The sequence below is a fragment of the Tauraco erythrolophus genome, chromosome 2 (assembly GCF_009769465.1).
Source record: "Tauraco erythrolophus isolate bTauEry1 chromosome 2, bTauEry1.pri, whole genome shotgun sequence".
Classification (NCBI taxonomy): domain Eukaryota; kingdom Metazoa; phylum Chordata; class Aves; order Musophagiformes; family Musophagidae; genus Tauraco; species Tauraco erythrolophus.
The window spans coordinates 96,563,331-96,583,846 of record NC_141466.1 but is presented as its reverse complement, the minus strand read 5'-3'; the positions used below and the strand labels follow the sequence as shown (position 1 = coordinate 96,583,846).

General features: G+C 38.7%; 1 protein-coding gene across 4 annotated transcripts in view; it reads right to left on the bottom strand.

The window, feature by feature from the left end:
* Positions 1-5,490: 5,490 nt before the first annotated feature.
* BIRC6 (baculoviral IAP repeat containing 6) overlaps positions 5,491-20,516 on the bottom strand; it is a 199,147-nt gene continuing 184,121 nt past the window's right edge. For all 4 annotated transcript variants that reach the window (XM_086631641.1, XM_086631642.1, XM_086631640.1 and 1 more), the window contains exons 68-74: positions 19,818-19,928; positions 18,412-18,629; positions 17,577-17,738; positions 15,926-16,003; positions 12,452-12,640; positions 8,624-8,758; positions 5,491-7,572 (exon numbers count right to left, since the gene is read on the bottom strand). In XM_086631641.1, the coding sequence (XP_086487767.1) occupies positions 7,393-7,572; positions 8,624-8,758; positions 12,452-12,640; positions 15,926-16,003; positions 17,577-17,738; positions 18,412-18,629; positions 19,818-19,928 (1,073 nt within the window). In that variant the 3' untranslated portion in view covers positions 5,491-7,392. The remainder of the gene's footprint in view (positions 7,573-8,623; positions 8,759-12,451; positions 12,641-15,925; positions 16,004-17,576; positions 17,739-18,411; positions 18,630-19,817; positions 19,929-20,516) is intronic.

Below are 20,516 nucleotides of genomic sequence, written 5' to 3'. Positions count from 1 at the left end.
GAGGTCAGTGTGTTGCAATTTGGAAAACAAACTATCAGGGGAGAATGAAAACTGGATGAATTTACAGTCATGGTTTGTCCTTAGTGACATTCACTGGACAGTTGTCTTTGAGGGCACACTTGGCAATGGAAAATCACTTGCTGTTGGATTCGGTGCCTGAAAATGCATTTGCAAGTACAAGCAAAAGTGTATTTAAAGTAGTAATTAAAAATACACTTACGCAAGTCACACTAACATTTTTGGAAAGACAGCAGTATCACAACAAGCATTTTAACTGTGTTATTTTTATTCAGATGATTAACCCATGTCTTGCACTGGGCACACGTTGAATTTAGCATTCTACTTCAGGTCTCTATGTGCCATCTTGGAATTTCACCACTAGCCTTCATTGATTTCTGCTAGCAGGACAGACTCTTGAGAGCTCTTCAAGATAGAACCGTGTTTCCTGCATCACACAGTTGTTTGTCAGGAGCCATGTACTGTTTTTCTCCTGTTCTGTGTTTAAATGACTTGGCTTCTCCTCTGATACAGGTTATTGATGTTCAGTTCCCTGCTGCGTGTCATTTGTTCATCTGGCTATTTGTTTTCTAAACATGAATGATTTCCTTGGAGGAACAGCGAGAAAAGAGCGGAAGGAGGTTTAACACATCAGTAGGCAGTGCAGATACAAAAGGATATTTTGTTCTCTTGAGTACCTCTGCTTCAGTCTCCATTTGCTGTCATCAACAGCAATTGTTTGTGACTGAGCATGTATTTGTAATGTTGTAGGGTTTTGTCTTTTTTTTTTTGTTAACTAGAGTGAAATCTGTATTGAGCTAAATCCTCACTTGGATGCAATTCCCACCCTTGTCTTCCCCGTTCTGTCATATGGATCAGGTGGTCTCTATTAGACCCTTCATGTTCCTGATGTTTAAAACCTCCCAGGGAGCCATAGGACAGCAGGTGTTTCAGTGCCTGTGTGACCTGCCTGCACACTGTTGCCTTCAGTGACAATAAGGCAGATGGGAGGTGTGTTGAATTGAACGTGCAAGAAATTTGTTTTTTTCCCTAGCTTAGGGCTTCTATAATGCTCTGGGACTTATCCAGAATCCCACATGCTATGGCAAAATTCAGCCAGCCAGATGGTCGCATGATTTCTCTTGTGGCTGCTGCTGAGCTGGAGGCCAGCCCCAGTGAATTTCATACATCACACCAAGTTTCACTGCTTGGAACTGCCTCAAAACCCAGTTGAGATTTGCCCAGTGACAACTTGGTAGTTGAGAGGACGGGTCTTGTTGGCAGGCAGATTATTTTCTTTCCAGAAGTCCTGCTGTTGGCTCTTAGTTTTTGATCTGCCGTGTCACCTCCATTTCCACTTGAACCATTGCCATGGTGTGGTGCCAGGAAACATTTGCAAGGCTTTCAGGACAGCCTGAACTGAAGCTATATCCAGGATGGAGGCTGGGACTCGCATCCCACAGGACCATTCCCAGCCAGCGTGCACAGGGATCTGGCACTCTGGCTTCCCTAATGTGAGAATGGCTGGCTGGTTGTGCATATGTAACGATGATGGCCTTGTTACATTCCAAATTAACTGCACTGGTACCCCTCATGCAGTGTTGAAGAGCTGCTGTCCTGCTCTAAGCTTAGAATTACGCTGTACTTCAGCCAAGACTGCTGTACAGCTGTGCAGCATCCAACTCATTGCCACCTTCTTAAAATAATTGTAGAAATAAGATTACTATTATCATCGTTACTAGCAGCTTCAAACAAAGGAATATTGACTGACAAAGCCCTGGAAGTTTACACTGATGTGGTTACTACTAATTTAGGTATGGACAAATGTTTTCTGTGGCTGAAAACATACCGTTTCAAGGTGAGAGAACAGGACTTCTGGAGACATCCAAACCATCGTTTAGAAGTAGGTTGCAAGACATTTTCTGTTGGTATTCTTCTTCTGAATCATGTGGTTGTTTAAATATCTGAAAGGAAATAGAAAACATGGAAAAAACCCCACATTTTGCTTTTCCCATTTGCTCTCCTGGTAAATAAGAAAATGCTTAACGAAGCAATAGAGGCAACTCTCTCATGATGGCAAATTGATTATTTTTTTTATTATGAGATTGTAGTTTGCTTTAATTTTCTGTTTCGGGGGGCTTGCTTTTTTTTTTTTTTTTTTTTTTAAAAGATGTGTTCATATGTTTGCTTGGAAGACTGGGATGTGGTTGCTTTCTACCCATAGAGCTTTATGCAAAGAGTTTATGAACTACTGAAGGCTTCATGCCTGTGGATGTGGGTCAGTAGGTGAGGAAGAGAACAATGAATGGAGGTGAAGGACAAATAAATTTTTTAAAAATGCCCTAAGTGGTTACACTGGAAGTATGGAGCACAACAGTGGCAACAGGGAAGTGCCTGCAGGTTTTTAAATGCAGTGAGATGTGATCTGTTTGAGAAGCATGTTCCTCGTGTAAAACCCACGTCTGATGTGTTGCTCTAGCAACCTTAGTAGATCAGTCTGCTAACTGTTGTCTTCGCAAATATAGATTTATGTTTGGTTTAAGTACAAATTGGGACGTTACTCTCAAGGTTTAACAACTCCTGTTGTGTGCAAGTCTCACCACTGTTACCTCGTTTCTAAACGTCTTTGAGGGGGACAATAACATGCTGCTTCTTGCTCCTAGGATATTTTCCTAGGGCTCTGCTTGCACTGGTTCCCAAGATTAACTCGACTATTTTCCCATCAGAAGCAGGGCTGCTAGATACCCTACATGGTGTCTGTCTGATAAAGAACCTGCTTCTTTCCTTTCTGGACTTTTAACTAAAGAACATTAAATACAAAATTTTTCTATCTGAATTACAGAAATGTTACCAACTCTAGCATTAATATTATTTAGACATCTGAAGATGATATTGCATTATGAAATTATACAGATAGTATAGGCACTCGTAATGTAAAAAGGGTAAGTAGCAGCTGGAGAACTACGTGGATCAGGTTACCACTTTTCAAGAGCCAAAAAGTTGCTTCTGAGGCAAGAAGCACAGAAAAGAAGAGATGGCAGCCTGCAGAGATGACAGGTCAGAATATGCAGAACTCCCTCAATCAAGGTGGAGCAGTGTGGTTTGGGATTTGCTTCCTCTGACCCTTTATTACAAACAGAGACAGTGGTGAGATTATTTTAGAGCTCTACTATAGTAATTCATTGGGTAGATATTGTATTTTCTGCATTCATGTTCTAGGATAATAAAACAACAGCAAGAACAAAATCTCTGGAGAATGAAATATTTTTACCTGTGATTCAATTTAATAATTGTGGAACTTACTTTTACCCCCATTCAGCTCACTGTATTTCAGAAAGCTCATGTTCTGATATAAATGCCTGCGCATTCCACCTAATGTCACTATCTATGGAAAAAAAGAGGGAAAATAAAGCTCAGAAAACTGTTTTTCAAAGACAATTAACTGCCAGACCTGATGCATTTATACAAATATGTATGTGTGTGTATATATATGGTAAAAAAATAATAAATTATTGAAAAAATAAATATATGTCAGATATATTTCATATATTTGAAATAGTGTATCTACCTTACGCTTGTTTCTTATGGTAAGATAAATGCAAATCTCTGTCTCCTTTCCATTGAAAAATGCTTCTAATTTCTGTTTTATAACTACAGGGAGTTGACAGTCCAGGGAGGTGAGTCCATGTGATGGTTACCGGCTTCTGGAGAAACGAGAAAAGAACGCTTCTAAACAACACTAATACAAAGGCAGCATGGAGGTGAAAAATGAAGACGACATGCCTGAGAAACTCCAACTGAAAACCTAAGCCTAAATAATTCTCCTTCTCAAGGATCAGAGTAACGCAGTACACTCCCATCTTAAATGTAGGTCAGCTGGATTTGTGTTCAGATATTTACGGGTAAACAAGGTAAATTAATAATATGGTTGTTTGCTTATCAAGTTGTTTGCCTCAGGATGTAAAATAAAACAGTTTTTTATCTAACACCAGAAACATTTTGGGGATGAAAAGCTCCCCTAACAAACATCCTATGTATAGGATTATGTAATTGCATGGAAAAATATACTGTTTTGTGGTAATGTTTTCTTAACAATGCGATTCCTGCCAGAAACTGAATGCCCTATTTGATATCGCCACCAGACGTTAAAGCCACATAAGCAGTACATTTATTTCCTGTATTGTATGGGTAATTTTTTTTTATGAAGTAAAGAATTCAAGTTCTACTTGCTCAATAGATCAGCATCCAACCGCAGTACTGATGACAGACCCCCACTGAAGCTCCCTAGAAGCTCTCAGTAGTCCAGTGCCTTACCTGTGTTGCATTGTTTTACCTGGTGCAAGGGAGCCTCCCCGATAGGCTGGCAGATGTGCACAGTCTCTACCTTGACTTTCTGTCATAGAGAAGAAAAACAGTAACAAAACCCAACCAACAACGCCAAACGGGTTGTTGTAGACCCAGTCAATCTATAGACCCAGGTACTTTATTCTGCTCGTGTCTAAACATCTAACAAGTAATTACTGGAGTGAAACTTCAAGTTGTCTACAGGGTTCTTATGTTTCAGTTTTTCTTGTTTTTCTTTTCTAGATTGTCATCTTTTTTTTTTTCCCCTTTATAGCACTGGTAGGATTACAGAGGAGCATTAATCCATACGTTTATGCACATCTTTTACCCAAGGGAAATTCCAGAGGAAACCACTAAATCTTGGAGAGCTATCATTCACGTCTGTATACGAAGAGCACTGTGTCTCCAGCTGTGAAGCAGAACAGTTGTTTGTGCATAGCAATCAGTATGACAAGTGGTTTGCTCTCCTGGAGCACAAGGTCTCTCAGGTTGCTGAGCTGTTCCCTCTTCAGTAGAGAGTGGCGAGGCAATGAGTAGAAAAGCTCAGCGTTATTGTTGGTGAAGTGTCAGGAAACACTTGACTTACTATGTGGTGCGCTCTTCCTTCAGCAGAGTGGCTACAGCGATTCCAATGGCTGGTAACATCCCACTCTACTGCATGGCAATGTCAGCCATGGGCCAAAGGCAGTACCCAGAACCCATGGGGTAAAATTCCATAACGAGCTAATTAGCAGTTTGCTATTTTTTTCCTACAAAACCAGCGTAACAATTAAAACACAGGACTTCAATGTGATGGCTAGAAACTGTGAGATATCTATACGGGTTTCAATTCAGTTTGATAAAATGGTAAAAGACGAGGGGAACCGGTTAAAAAAAAAACAAACTCAGTTGTCTACATACCTCATAGGATTTGCTGTGATTTTACTGCAAAGTAACATAGCTACCTTGTGTGTTACATCTAAAAAACTGAAAATACCTATTTTGTATCTGTTGCCAAATTCACAATTTACTTACTAGACTGTAAAATAGTTGCAAGTTGTTAAGGATTGAATCTCTGCATGAATTTGGTACAATACCGTTCTAGCTCAGGCTAGAGCAAAAAAATGCTAATTCGTACATGAATACAAATTAAGAGTTTAATATCCCATGCAGCTGTTTACATCTGCTTAATTAAGCAGCAGTGACTTCACATTAGCATTGCTATGATACCATAAATACACACTAGAGAAACAGGTACAATCATGTTAGCCACCCTCTTCATGTCAAATCAATGCAAGTTAGGTACTTTTTATTTCAGTGTCATTTTTTAAATGGTAAAAAGTCTTCACGTTTAAGGAGGATCTTCAGGTCTGATACATTTGGTTTTGGTACAAGTGCCAGGATTTCATAAAAAGACTATGTTCCTGTAGGCAGACAGTTTAAGCACTAAACAAAAAGCTTTAATGGAAACCACTAACTCAAATATCATTGGAAGTCAGCAGGTAATTTTGCTTTTGGAGCCTTTACAAGAGTATCACAGTCATTTTGTACAGTAATCGAAGTTAAGTACCCACCTAGAAAAAAATGCAGTGCTGCTTTTTTAGAACACGGGTGAAGTTCTAACACTTCGACTATACAGCATAAACTCTTTGTTGCATGAATTTACCAGCAGCTCTGCCACAGAGCTGCTTGTTTTGCTCTTTCATTAAGGATCCCCCGAAGTACCGCAGACGTGTCCAAGTTGGTATTTTCAGAGGTATGTACAATCAGGACAGGCCTTGGATTAGCACAACACATCAATCCAACAGAAAAATCGTACTTTGGTCAGAACTGTCGAAGTCTGTCAACCATCAGCATAAGAACACGACCTCAGTTGGTGCCATTTTTAATGATCAGAAGTAATACATTGTAAAAGAAAAAGTGAAAAAATTCCAGCGTGATACTTATAAACAAAGAACAAATAGAAAACAAAAAAGCTTCGGTTTTGCCTGATTTATAGTATTTATAATACAACAGATCATTAGTCTGAGGTAATACCAGTAATAACTTTTTAGTCCTTCAAGGACTGCCTCAAAAATTAAGAACAGTGATAGTAATGCATGTTACGTTAAAAGCGAGACTTGATGACTAAATCAAGCAAATCCCTTACCCTTTTTAGTTAGGGACCTGTGGTTGCAAGTATAAAATTGGAAGTAAGTCTGTACAGTAAGAACTACAGAACGTTAGAGCCCTGTGTGGCACATCGTTAGCCCCTGTCAGTACTTAAGAGTACAGCTGATTATGCAAAAATCAGACAGAGACAAGACTTTGTTCCAGAATAGCCCTTAAGAAATTTAGAATACTGTTAGTTTGCATAAAGCAGCCAAACAAAAGATGAATTCAGAAGTCCGAATTTTGGCATGAGGTAAAACCATGTGCATTTATTTCATCTGCATTTTAGAATTAGTAAGCATAAAATTAAATATGTTGACTGTAATGAATTCAGTCATACAAGTGCAAGTCTTCAGCTAGAACGTATTTTATGGCAGTTTATTTAAAAAAATGTACCAGTAAATCATAAAAGAGGGATCATGTCCATTTAACGTTTATTGAAGTATACAGGAGGTTTTCTTTCGAATCAAATATGAGCATGAATATATGGCCAAACGTAAAATCTATCAAATTCCGTGAAAATTTTCTGACTTTAAATAGTAGCTGTAAGAATGACCAATATATATTCTTTGTTACAACCGCCCTCACTCTACAAGTAAAAAAAAATAATAAACATTCAGTAAACATTCTTTCCTAAGGTAGTTTCCCTTATATATCAGTGATTTATCCATTTCTTGTATACATAACTTTTTAAACATACCAATCAGTGGTTCTCACAATTGAAAAATAAAAGCACAAAAAAGTTTACACTCTTGTACAGGTAAATAAAAGATCATCTTGAATTAAACTGTATATCCTTAAGGGCATAGTATAGTTTCAATTTCATTACCTATTACATAATTAGCTTCTTACATACAAATATTGACATATTTGGCTTGTGCTTCAAAGCCTTTGTGTCTAGAAAGTCCATGTCAATGCAACTCATAACTTGAAATCGGTGGGCATATCTTTACTGCTGCTGGGCTTAACCTGTTCGTGGAACATGGTCTCTTCTGAACTCGTCGTGGCACTGCATTTTTCCGTGGAGTCGTCAATGTCTGGATCTAGTCCTTCAGGACAGGGAAGTTTTAGAAGTTCTTCCCGCAATTGAGCTGTGTGACGCTGAACATACAAAAAGAAGTCGGCATGGAAGAGCATAGTTAATACTTTGCACAATGTTAAGACAACATAAGGCGAAAAAAGGAGTAAACAGAAAAAGTGTGAATGTACCATTTCAGTGACTATCTGGATAAGCTTTTCCCCTGTATTTAAGGATCACTACTTTCCTTGTAGTGACAGAACAATTAGCAAGTGCTGCTCGGGACAAATTAAAGGCAGTAAACAGACCTGCAGCAAACAAGTGCATCGATATGAACACCACGCTGTTTGTCTTGCAGTTGAGTCTTATCTGTGTTCTGTGATCACAGGAGAACCTGGCCTGGACTAAGTTGATCATACAGTCAAAATGTACATTTATAAAGAGTTCACGGTCTCCATGAGATCTGTTACAGGCACATACACAGAGATTTGTACTAACAGTAACTTCGTTTGGAAGACCAGTCACGTTCAAGGAATGCAAGTCTAGCAATAGAAAAAACGCAGCCTTTAAAACTTTTTTTTGTTTCTCAGAGGAAGAAAGCAAATAAATATAAAAATAATATAGGTCTGTTGTCTGTGTGGGCACAAACCACACAAACGATAGTACTTGGCTAGGAACGAAGGAGAACACTGTAATGGTTATAACTGATAAAAGTTTAACATAGAGAAGAGCTAATTGTAATGGACCACAGTTTAATAATTGTGCTTATCTAGTCAAAAAGCTTGTTTTCTGGCACGGAACTGGTTGTAGTACAACTTTATCATAAACCCCCACCCAGCCTTAGAGAGAACAAAATAAACTCTCTATATCTTACATAAGAATTTATAGACAAACAGGCAGGAGAGGCACTGAAGGAAAATCTAACTTGTAGAAAAAGATCCTGAAAAAGCAGAGTGCACATACACTTTATCTCTTGACAGTTGGGAAACTTAGATTTTATTTTTTTTTTTTAATGTGTTTTAAAGTTCCTGGGGTTTTCTGTTATTGTAATTATAAAACTTACCTGCTGAGTAATTTCATTGCCATTTGTCATCTTTGGACTAAAGAACATGAAATTCAAAAAGCAAGTCTCACCTTTAGAGCTGCTGCGTGATGGGACATAGTCCTGCCTACCCGTTTGTCACTGCTGTACTGCTGTATGTCTGCTATCCACTCCTCGCACTGAGCCATGATCTCCACTCTTTTCAAGTAAAAATGTTTGTGGATGACCTGCAAGAAAATATTCCGAATGAAAGAACAGTGTTCATTTTTTTCTAAAAACGGTATACTTTAACAATACAAAATTTGCAAGAACCCTGTCAGTCTAACTGGATATAAAGGAGAAAAAAAAAAAATCAGCACGAGGATAATTCAGCATTGAAGCAGGCTGCAGATAAATTGTGGAATTTCTGTCCTTGGAGATTTCCAAAACCTAACTGGAAAAAGCCCCGAGGAACCTGGTCTGAACTCGGCTGATCCTGTTTTGAGGAGGAGGTTGGCCTGGACATCTCTTCCAGTCTGTACGCAGCTAGGACTTACGTGCAGTCTGCCATTTCGGCATTCGTTTGCGGTATCTGCGTGAAGGGCAAAGGAGAGCCAGAAATACAGTATCACACCATGGAAAAGAAAAAGTGACAGCAGAACGTTAGACGCGTTCTCCGGCTCAAAGATGATCTTACTATGCAGGCACTACGTATGGACATTCACGTTTGCGTAGGGGCAGGGTTACACAGATACCATGTTAAAGCTTCTATTGTTGGTTTCACAGTCCTATTTTATTAAAGAATCCTAAGTGGGAAGTATGTGCCCCATGTCTTCCCTGGCACTAACCACTTGCTGCCTGAACAGAAAACAGTAAGGAGAAACACTGTCAACAGTGTGAGCACAGCAACATCGCGTGCTTCTGCACAGAGAAGGAGGACCATACCAGCTGCTACGGAAGAGGTACAACCACAGTTACAGTCCCCGGGCAGAGGCAGCACCTCTGGGGATACTAGAATTCCCAGGCAATAGTAGTTGAGCTCCCCAGTTACACCAGTAATTTTGGTATTTCTGTACAGATTTGAGTTTTTTTTTTTTAGAAAAAAAACCAACCAATCAACTAAGACAAAGTTGTGAAACTCTGCTTAGTGTTGGCTTTGTCTTAAACCGTTTGCTAAAACTCTGCCTGGTGAAAGAAACAGTAAAATGAACAGAAATTTTATTGAGCACAGAGAGTTCTTGGCAATATTGCAACATAATTGACAAAATCATCTTTCCCTCTAGAGGTTAGGAATACAGCTATCTGTCTAAAGAAAAACTGCACATTGAAAGCATAATTGACTTAAATTCTGGATACATTCCTTATATCCATAACGGAGCTTGGAAGAACCCCAAAGACTGGCAGTTTAGATCTCCTGAGCCTACCTGTCATTTAAGACACTGAAGGGAAGACAGCTCAGACTTGTGAAGACAAAAGCTCTCGGGAGCTGAAGGATGCACGTGCATTCTTAGACCTCAGTTTCCAGGATGCCTTTGCATTGTTATGTTACTGAATAACCATCATTGTTAAGGCTCCTAACACAATCCTACAAAAAACCTACAGGTCTTAACAAAAAGCTAGTCTCCGAGAGAAGTGCTCAGATAATCTATGCTAGTGATGCACAGGGCTGCAGACGGAATCTGGCCTTCTTCCAAAATTCAGCTGTTGCAGCAGAAGAAACATAATGCTTTCGCGTGCGTAATTTCAGTTTTTTGATATATAAAGAAAGATACATGCTACTTTACATAATGATAGGGAATATGTATTCAGGAAGCAGTTGACAAGGCACTGGGTAGGACCCCAAGCTTAAACTAGTATGATTGTGATTTTAACACAAAAGTGAGCTATCTTAGCCTCAAACTTCTTAACTTCTTACAGAAGCAGGCTTGAGGATTTTGTCATACTGTCCTAAAGACCTCAACACAGGGAAAAACAGAAAATGGTACCTCGGGAAATGAGGAAAACTGCAGTTACCTAAACCAAAAGGAAACAATTTGGATGCAAAGCTTTCAAGTGCTGGCCAGTTTTCTTCTGTGCAGCAAAACTCTGCCTATTCACAGGTAGCAGAAGGGAGTTTCAAATGTTCAGGATACCTCTGCAAACTGCTGTCTACCTCTTAATGCCACCTTTCATTTACGTGTGCGTGTGTGCCTTCGCTGAACTCAGTGCCAGCTGCACACCACATTTAGAGAGCCAGCTGTTTTGTTTTCAACATCTGCCTTTTGGTAACAATGTGCTATGCGTAAGTCATCCGTTCCCAGGGAATGACTGGTTTTCCACTGAAACACCACCATTTGGGTACACCCTCCTCCTTCGCCCTCCTGAAGAGGGGCAGGGTGTCAGCTTACAAGCTGCCTTTTTCGTACAAGTAGTAAAAAATCTAAGCTGCAGAGTAAGCACAGTATTGCTGCGATTCTTTTGAAAAGTGCAATAACGGCAAACTGGGATTCATTTACCAAATACTGGAATAAAAACATCCTTAATTTCTGTATACGTGAAAAGAAGGATGGAGAATTACTGTCAGGGAGCCCACCACCTTCTGATATCTTCTATTAATTTAAATTTACTGTAAATTGAGAACTTTCTTTATAAAAGTGAAATTGTTACATTTAGCTAGAAAAATCCTATTAGCAGAGCTATTTGATTATGTGTCACAATATTATCTTTACTGTGGTCTTCAACTTACTGAGTAAACATTTAAGAGGTAATTTAGAAAAACCATTGTGTTGTTCTTCATTAATTCAAGACACCAGAGTACACTGCACATCCTTTTCCACCTGCACATGGATAAAATATTTAACTCCTGTCATGCAGGTGAAGTGTCTATGGTTTCTTATTCCGCAAGACACAGTAATTTTAATGGAAAAAGACTTTTGCATTCCAAAGGATGTTTTTACAGACAGCAAGGAAGAGACGGGAGACTACCCTCTCACTCAGATGCCACGCTTAGCACTACTGTGCATAATCCTAAAACAATTTTGCTTTTTCAGCACTGTAATACACAGACAATCGAAAGCACAGGTGATGCTACAAAGTGGTTCCACATCTCAATTTAGAAGTGGCAACAGTTTTCGTAGTTCAGAGTAAAATGTGTTTTCCTCTAAGTATTTGCTGGTAGTACCGTGAGCTGACTCCTGTTTGACCAAGTCCCTGAGATCTAATTGACCAGCTTCAAGAAAGGAGTTGGACTAGAGACACTGAGAGAAGTCCCTAACAACTAAATTATTCTATGATGTTACGGGTGAGTTAGCCTATTTTCAGGAATGTAAACCAATTTGGTATCTTCCAAATAAGATTTTTAAGATAGCGTGAAGGCATTAAGGTTAGTATTACTTGCATCAGCATCCAGACAGTTGTTTTCCAAGGCACAGATTTCTAGTTTAGCACAGACGCTTTGTGCATCCTTCCGTAAATAACATTCAGGCTGGTATTTGTTTTAAAGCATTTTTCCAATTTGCATAATTTTAGTGTATCCAAAGTGCTTCCTAATACTTGCTTCAAGTCCACATTTCTTGGGAAAATACTTCCCGTTAGCTATGCCGACTAACAAACCGCAAGTGCCCGTTTGTAGGGCTGATCAACAGCTTTCACGTGAAATGTACGAGGTACCACCTGGCACAAAGAATGAGCCAAGCTGTATGAACCATGTTTTGTCAGACCATGCACCAGGCCTCCTTACACGTCAGTCCCAATTCGTGCACATTCCCCTCTTCCAGAAAAGAATCTGTGAAGTCAGGTGCATCCTTATTCACTTCAGTCTCTAGAGTCAGTTGCCCCAGGGAATAAAGAAGAGGCTGTAACGGACATCTGGTGCATGATGTTTCCAAAAATTTGCACTATTCTTAACATTGAGACAAGATAAGTAAATAAACAAGATATGTATTGCCTTTCACAAAACCTACCTCCTTAAAACACGGCGATGGATTTCTGATTTGTTCAAGCATTGCCCACTTGACTGTTGCCTGTCGTATATTTCCATCATACTCTCTGGAGCTCTGGGTACCACTCGGAGTACCTCTGGATCGTTCATAACCCGGTTCATTAAAATACGGTTCTGCTACCAGTATTAGGGATTGGACAGACACTAACACCTGTTAAGAGAAGAAACTAAATATTAAACTTGTGCCACCCATTTGTTTTTACAAATATACATAATTTGGCGTAGCTCATATGCAGACCCACTTCTCCGGCAACGTACTGTCATTTGTAAAACAAGCTACTTGCAAGTAGGGTATATCCATGCTTTCCAACTGAAACTGCTACTATACATAAAATCAAAGTCCTACGACTGAGCAAATGACAATTATAAGAAAAAGAAAATGTTTAAAGGAAGAGATGTCTGATTGCACCCGTTTGTGAAGGAAAATGTAAATTTATTTGTCAAGATCTCAGTCAACAGTTCTTGAACTGTACCTGTGGCTGAGCTTACTAATTTGTCTAATTCTGAACTAGATGGAAAAGGAGTAAGGGAGCTGGAATGCAAACCATTATGCAAACCATAAATGCATTAAAATAGACAGACTGTGTCAGAAATCAGGTCCCAGAAAGAAAATGCCCGCTCATGACACTGAAAAGGCAGAGTATTCATGCAAATGTGCTAAGCCAAGGCAGAGTACTTCAGCTTCAACACTTCAGGTACATAAGGTGTTTTGGTGATCTTTGGCCTTTACATGTGTCTGGAAGTAGTTGGGTTTTGATTTTTACATTTTATATTTTAGATATATATGTATTTCTAAATAGCTATGGTTGAGAAATTTGGTACTAAGCAACATTGTACTTTCTTGGTCTTAATAACGAGTTGTTACTTTGAATTATAATTGCAATGAATGAGAAACTCTAAACTGATCTTCCAAGTTTCATTTGGGTCATAAAATTTAATTTCTGAAGTATTTTGGGTGGTCTGACAATAGTTTAATCTTTGAGCCAGAGAAAACATGTAGTGCTTAATTCTTTCCAAGCAATTTATTTAGTCCTACAGCTGTTTTCCATTTAAAAGCCACAAAGTGTTTTTTTTTTTCTCCCAGTATAGGGGGGAACATATTCTAACAGTTTTTCTGTTTTCAAAACGAAACCCTATAAAAACCCACCCTTTACAATTTGAAACTTCAATGTTGCATGAGATTTCTGACAATCAAATCTAACATTTTAATCTAAGAAGAAGGACTTTAGTGAACATAAGACTTCATAATACTTGTACCCTTCTACACTAATTTTATAGTTATAGTTCAAAATTTCAGTTCTTTGCTTAAGAAGTTGTATCTTGGGAAAGTGACAACTATGTAAGGAACCTCAACTTACACCTCCAAATCAGAACTGTCCCCTGAAGGGAGAGGGAGCATTAATACCTCCAAGGATGGAAATTCCATAGTGTGTCTTGGACAGCTGTCCTACTGTTTGATCATCCTTATAGTTGTGAAAAAGTTTTTGATTAAATATTAGGAAAAACTTTTTCCTAATGAGGAAATTTCCCATGTCCTATCTTGTGTCAACTGGTACCTGTCCTAATGCTCTGCATCTTTAAGACGTGTCTGGCTCCATCTTCTCTATACCTTCTCCATTTAGGGGAAGACCTCTCAGTAAGATCTCATCAGTAAGATCTCTTTGCCATTGGTCCAGCTACTTTTTCACCCACTTGTAATCCACATCTCAGTGATTTGGCTACAAGGGTACTAAGGTAGACTGCATCAGAGGTCTTCCTGAAGTCAAAGTAAGCTACATCCACTGCTCTTCCTTTGTGCAGAGCCTGTTACCTCCTTGTAGAAGGCAAGCAGGTTAGACAGGTGCTGTTCACCCCCAGTAAATCCACAGTGGCTCTTCTCAATCACCTTCTTGTCTTTCATGTACTGGAAAATAGCTTCCAGGAGGATTTGCTCCAATTGTGGATTACTTCCCAAGGACCTGTGTGTTGCTGACCAGCTTGCAGCTCCCCAGATCCTTCTTCTTGCCTGTACTTGAAGCTGAGTGTGATAGTGGCCAGGTAGCTCCCTTGATTGTTCTGACCTTTCAAAGACGAGGGCTGATGGCTTTGCGGTGACATTGGCTGGCTCTCTCAGCACCCCTGGATGCATGAGATTTGTTTCCATGAGCCTGTGGGTTCAATCAGCTTGAATACAGTTTACTGTGGATAATTCCTCATTCTCACAAACCTTCCTAGTGAGGGCTTGGGGACACAGGAAAGAAAACCTTACCCCTAAAGAGTGAGGCAGAGATGACCTCTGCCTTTTCTGTGTCCTTGTCGGTAGGTTCCCTGCCCCACTGAGCAGCAGGGAAGCCTAAGGAAAACGTGGTCTTTTGCTGCCAACATACTTGTAAGAAGTACTTCTCGTTTCCTAACTTCTCTCCTGAATGCTTGGCCCATGTCTGTTTTTCTAATGAGCAGCCCATCACTTCCTTCCACCTTCCATACGCATTCTTTTCGCAGTTGAGCTCAGGCAGGAGTTCCTTGTTTACCCCATGCTGGCTTTCTGCCACTCCTGCTTGACTGGCACACCCTGGAATAGGCCATTCTTAAACTTTTAGGAGACTGGTCAACCAGCTCTCCAAGGCCAATTCCCAAACAACCTGAAATCTGTTCTGCCAAAGGTCAGGATTGTAATTCTACTATGCTGAAAGAGAAGCTGTACCATCTTTTAGCATTTGGAACAGAAAATGTGCCTTCTGCTTTGTAATGATTACTCCAAGGAAGGAATAAATTCAGAAAGTGCCACAGAAAATAAGCCATTGCAAGCTTTATTTTTACTTAATGTGCTTATTAGTCAGTGCATTTCTATGACATAAAGCTGAAAATTATAAGAACCGTATGTCCTAACAAATTCTGATCTAATTTAACACTAATTGTTATTGAATACATTATACCTATGCTTTAGCTCCCTTCAGCTGTATTCCTCTATTTGGCTTACTTGTAGACTCTGGAGGAGTGCCTTTACAGTTTGCACTACCATAATTCGCTTCCTCATCTTTCACAGCATGGAGCCTGCTTTGTCTTCAACATAAATAGCTTGTGATAGAGACATTACATGAGTTCTAGGAGGTGATGCTATCTTCCAGTCTTTTTTTTTTTTTTTTTTTTTTTACAAATAAAACGTTCGAAATCATCCAAGCAAAGTCCAGGCAGTGCAGGAACGAGCTGCACACATGAGCAGCCAGTCTCCGAGACAAGACCAATAGAAGCATTGCTTGAAAAAAGCACTTTGAAGAACTTGTCTACTCTACAGTGTTTTTTTCTAGTGTTCCAAGGACGTTTTCTGGACTTTCGTCTTATTTATGCTTATTTAAGAAAATTCTGATTTAAAAGCACTAGGAAAAGAGTCCTTAGGACTGACAGACCACTTTGTACTCCTAAACGGCATTACTGAAGAGAAAGAAGAAATGTTTACCTGCAAAAAACTTGATGTTTGAGGATTCCATTTCTCTTCTGGCCTCCCATGCCATGTGTTAAGTATGCTTAAACACACCTGAAAAGGTGACATTATTAATACCACAGACAAATATTATGATAAATTGTTCTCCTTGGGCAGAACAGAATGTTAACATTACATTTAAATTTTTATTTTTTTACAAACTTTTATATAACTGCATTCTAAAAGACAAATTTGTTTCCTGTGAAACTAATTTGAAATGTAAGCAGATAAAAATAACATGGATAAGGAAGAACATGGATAAGGAATTTAATAATAAATTAACAAGGCAAGGTGAATTACTTTTCTTGAAGGAAAACCCATGGATTCTAGTGGTTCCAAAAATAAATGACTCAAGAATACCATATGATTCTTTATTTTCCTCTTTAAATACTGTTCTAACACTTATCGTTGGGTTTTTAAAGACAATCATTCTGCTTAAGCATGTGAAAGCTGCTTTCTGTCACACAGATTATCAATGAATTGAAAATATTCCTTAACTTTTATGACTGATCTGGACTTTAGGGGAGTCTGTGGAATTCTTGAATCTTATCACAAAATGGAACAAATAAAGATAGGGGACACAAAGAGACAAAATAAACAGAAGAAATTTATAGGCGAGTATTTGCCAAGACTTAATGCTAGGCAAAGAAAAAAGGAGATGAAGTCTCCAGTGTGAATTACATTCTCTGTCCATATTAAGAGAAAACCCTGTGTCTATCGCTGGAAAGGAGTGTTACAGCTTGTGAAAACAGGGAGCATGGGAACCCACGAATGACAGTGGAAGAAGGGGAAAACATTAGTCTATGGATTAAATGTTTACGCACAAAAAAAACTCTGAAGGAGTGCCATAGTACTACAGCCAAAACGATTTTATGGGTCTGTGCTTCGGTGGAGACACACACATCCCTATAGCTCTGTAGAGAATTTCATGTGTGGTGATTTTAAAATACAAATAAATAGAAGTTGCATCTTCCTGATAAGCACTTGACTTTTTGTTAGCTTTTTGGAGCCTTTAGAACAAGCCACAACATACTAAGGAGACAGGGGAGGGAAAGAGGGAAAGCTTGTTCGCTTTAGCTTTCAATGTTATTTCCAAAAGTTTTAGTATTTTTTGAGAAAACTGTCATTGAGTCCATATTTTAGAGTTACATTTTCTTTTATAAAGGATACCAAGGTTACAGAAAGTCTTTATCTTCCCTCAGAAAAAAGCACTTTTGCATAAAAAAGAGACAAGGCACTTGGCAAACACATTCGGGTGCAGCTGATATGAAGCATACTTTGTTCACGGAAAGGATCCTGGGTATTTCAGCGAGCTGAAATAGATTTCTGCCTGGTTAATTTAGCAAAGAAGGAGGAAAAGAACATTTTTCTAGGTCAAAATTACTTGCTTGTTGGTGCAATCCAGCTCATAAAGGCTTTAAAAAAAATCTCCAGGACTACTCAGAAAGGAGGATCATTCCCACTTGAAACAGTTAAATCATTCTTCATTTCAGTTTGAAGACCAGTTTTAACCAAACAGCTTCCTCCAGTACGTTAGGAGCAGCTGAATCATTTGATTGCAAAAGTAAAAATGTTTCATCCATTTCATTTCCTTGTCACATCTGTATCAAGAACAAAGTTGACCTACCTTGCCATCATTGTAGAGGTTTGGATTGAATCTCACGCTGTGGCCTCCAGTTGTTTCCAGATTTACAAGTGGAGGGGAATTAGGATAGTCTTGTGGAAAATACACATCAAATTCAAAGCAACCATTTGCGTAAGGGGTGTCTGCAGGACCAGTAATGAGAACCTACCATTGTAAAAAACCAAGACAACAGTTTTCAGAAAAACCCTTACATTTGTCACACAGATGAGGTTTTTATAAGTTACATGAAGCATTTTATTTCCACGTGCTACTTATCCGAAAATACCGTTAGACATCATAACCATATGCAGGCTGTCAGTCTGTTCTTTTTGACACTCTGGTAAGTGGGGACCTCTGCTAACATTCATTTCTCCAGATGACAAATGGAAAGCAAAACAGAAGGAGCTAAAACTCCATCCCCTATTGGATACTATCAATAGAATTTTTTCTTCAAACTTCAGGTCCAGAGATATTCAGTGCACTTCTCCATACCTGCGGCTTTTAATCAACTTAAACGGTCATATGCAAAGATCCACTTTGGCCATAATGGAATAACAAAACTAAATTTCTCCCTTCCAAACAGCTGAAGAGCAAACCTTGTCCTGTGAAGTCTCCTTGGCTAACAGGGCACTCCCGGGGTAGATGGACTCTCCCTGCCTCCCGCCAAGTTATTGAGAAATCAGGATCAGAATCTAAAATACTGCTACCTATGTTAAAGTTTGGACAGCAATTAAAGTGCACGTGAATTACTTCTGTTTTTTCTTAAGATTTAAGGCACCTTCTTAAACACTTACATGCCAAGCTGAACAGGGAAATAAAAGTAACTTTGCTTCTTTACCTTCATAATGTCAAGCCGCTCCTCATCACAACGTACGAAAACGCTGGATGAAGATGAGAGAGGCAGCGATGTTGAAAGAGTCACAGCTTCTTGAGCAAGACGTCGGGCTCTGGCAGCGCTGTTGGCGTCACTTGCATTTTTTACCTGAGACATGTAGTGGTAATTTACTTTGAAAACCAGTTTTCCATCATCATCTTCAGAAACCATTTCAAATGTATCTAGAAGAGAAGAAAATTGTAATGCATCAGGAAAACAGTGAAGTTAATAATAGATTAGTTTTGGATAAAGAGTCTGAGTATTAAAATCAGGAGAGTTTAAATTGCATGATACTATTGTGAAAAAATACCTATTTTGTCAGTTAACAGTGATCACAGAAAACAAAGCATTAACAGTCCTGAGTCGAATTAATTTCTGCAGCAAATTTACAAGCTTTCATATACAACTTGTCAGATGCACACCAGTTCTGATTTGGAAAGCTACCAGCTACTCCAGACCAGGAATATAATGATACTTATGAATATATAATAATGCTAATAAAGGAATCAGTGTGAAGCAGAGCACCAATAGTATTTACTTGTGTGGTGGTTGCAGTGCTATTAAAGAATCGTAAAAAATTTCAGTGAAGCTGTTTTTTTTAATGACTTACTACACAAAATCTGCAGCACGGCTGCCAGGGTGAAAAGCTGTGACTAAGAACTTTCCTACCTCCTATTCTTGGGGTACACTCCACAAACATTGGAAAAGCAGGCAAATCCCTTACAACAGCAAAGAAATGCGATTGCAAATGCTGTCACTGCAAATCAAAAACTACTCATAGAACAAGTTTTTGCAATAATTTTATAGCTCTTTTTGGATGAGACACTGTATGTTCTTTATGACTTTTTTTTTTTTTTTAGCACGTTCCCTTTATGGCCAAAATAAGCACCAATTCCCATCACATTTTTCCAAATGCAACATATTGCACTCCATTTACTACAGTTTCATTTTGAAACCCACATTTTCATCAGAATTCTATTTCATTTGAAAAATAAAAGCTACATTTACAAACATATATACAGTCATATATGAGCTTTAAAAAAAAAAATCTAACATTTCAATATCATTTGAGGACTGAAAGACTCACAAATCATTACTGCAATGAAAACAAACACCATCATTGAATTCATCTGGTCCCTTGAATTAATCTAGTAAATGCTTAAAACACTTCTTATTAGTTCAAACAGTGCATTAGTTGGTAACCTGAAAATACAGACTTATATAATTTTCCGTATGTGAAGAGTATCAGTGGTCACACAGGTAAAAAAAGCTGGTAACTTTCTAAACCAATTAGAGATCCACTGCAATAGATTGCATATTTCTTAGGTATCTGTTTTCTAAGACACAAATATTCACGCTTCTCAACCTACCAAACTGGAGTTTTTTCATGACAGCCACATACTTTTCTTCAAGAGACCGTAAAACAGACAAAGGCTTGGGCTTCACAGCAGCCTTTTTGGAGTATTCAGCCATCTTCTTTTCTGTTACATAAAACGTGATGATTACTTGGAGTTAACCATGTAATTCTGAGACAAGTACAGCAAGCACTTGGGGATTATTTAACTTGAAATGACATTTTACAGTGACACTGTTTGCAGAGAGGTCTGAAAACTGGGGATCACTCACAACATACAAGTCTGTTCTTCTCACTGCTATGTATTTCAGCATCTGAACAGCTCAAAGTAAATAAAGACCATTAGCTCAACTTCGCAGTAATTCATGACTACTACTGCTGTGAATATTCTTTTGTTTCTTCTACTTATTTTTTTTAAATTTAAAACAGGAAGTATGACATAAAGCTGTGTGGATGGACATTCACACATGTATTCTCGATGCATTCTCCAAAACCAGGAGCTGATTATACATGCCTTTTGAAAATCCAGTCCCCTGATTAAGCTACTTAATCTTTAGTTTTCTTTACTAGTCAACAAGATAGTCCTTTAAACGTCTGCAGGTTCAATCCATGATTTAGATTTTTGTTCTGCATTCATCTAATTAAGAGTTAACCTAACCTAACCTGGAGTACTGCGTTCAGCTCTGCGGCCCTCAATATCAGAAGGACATGGACC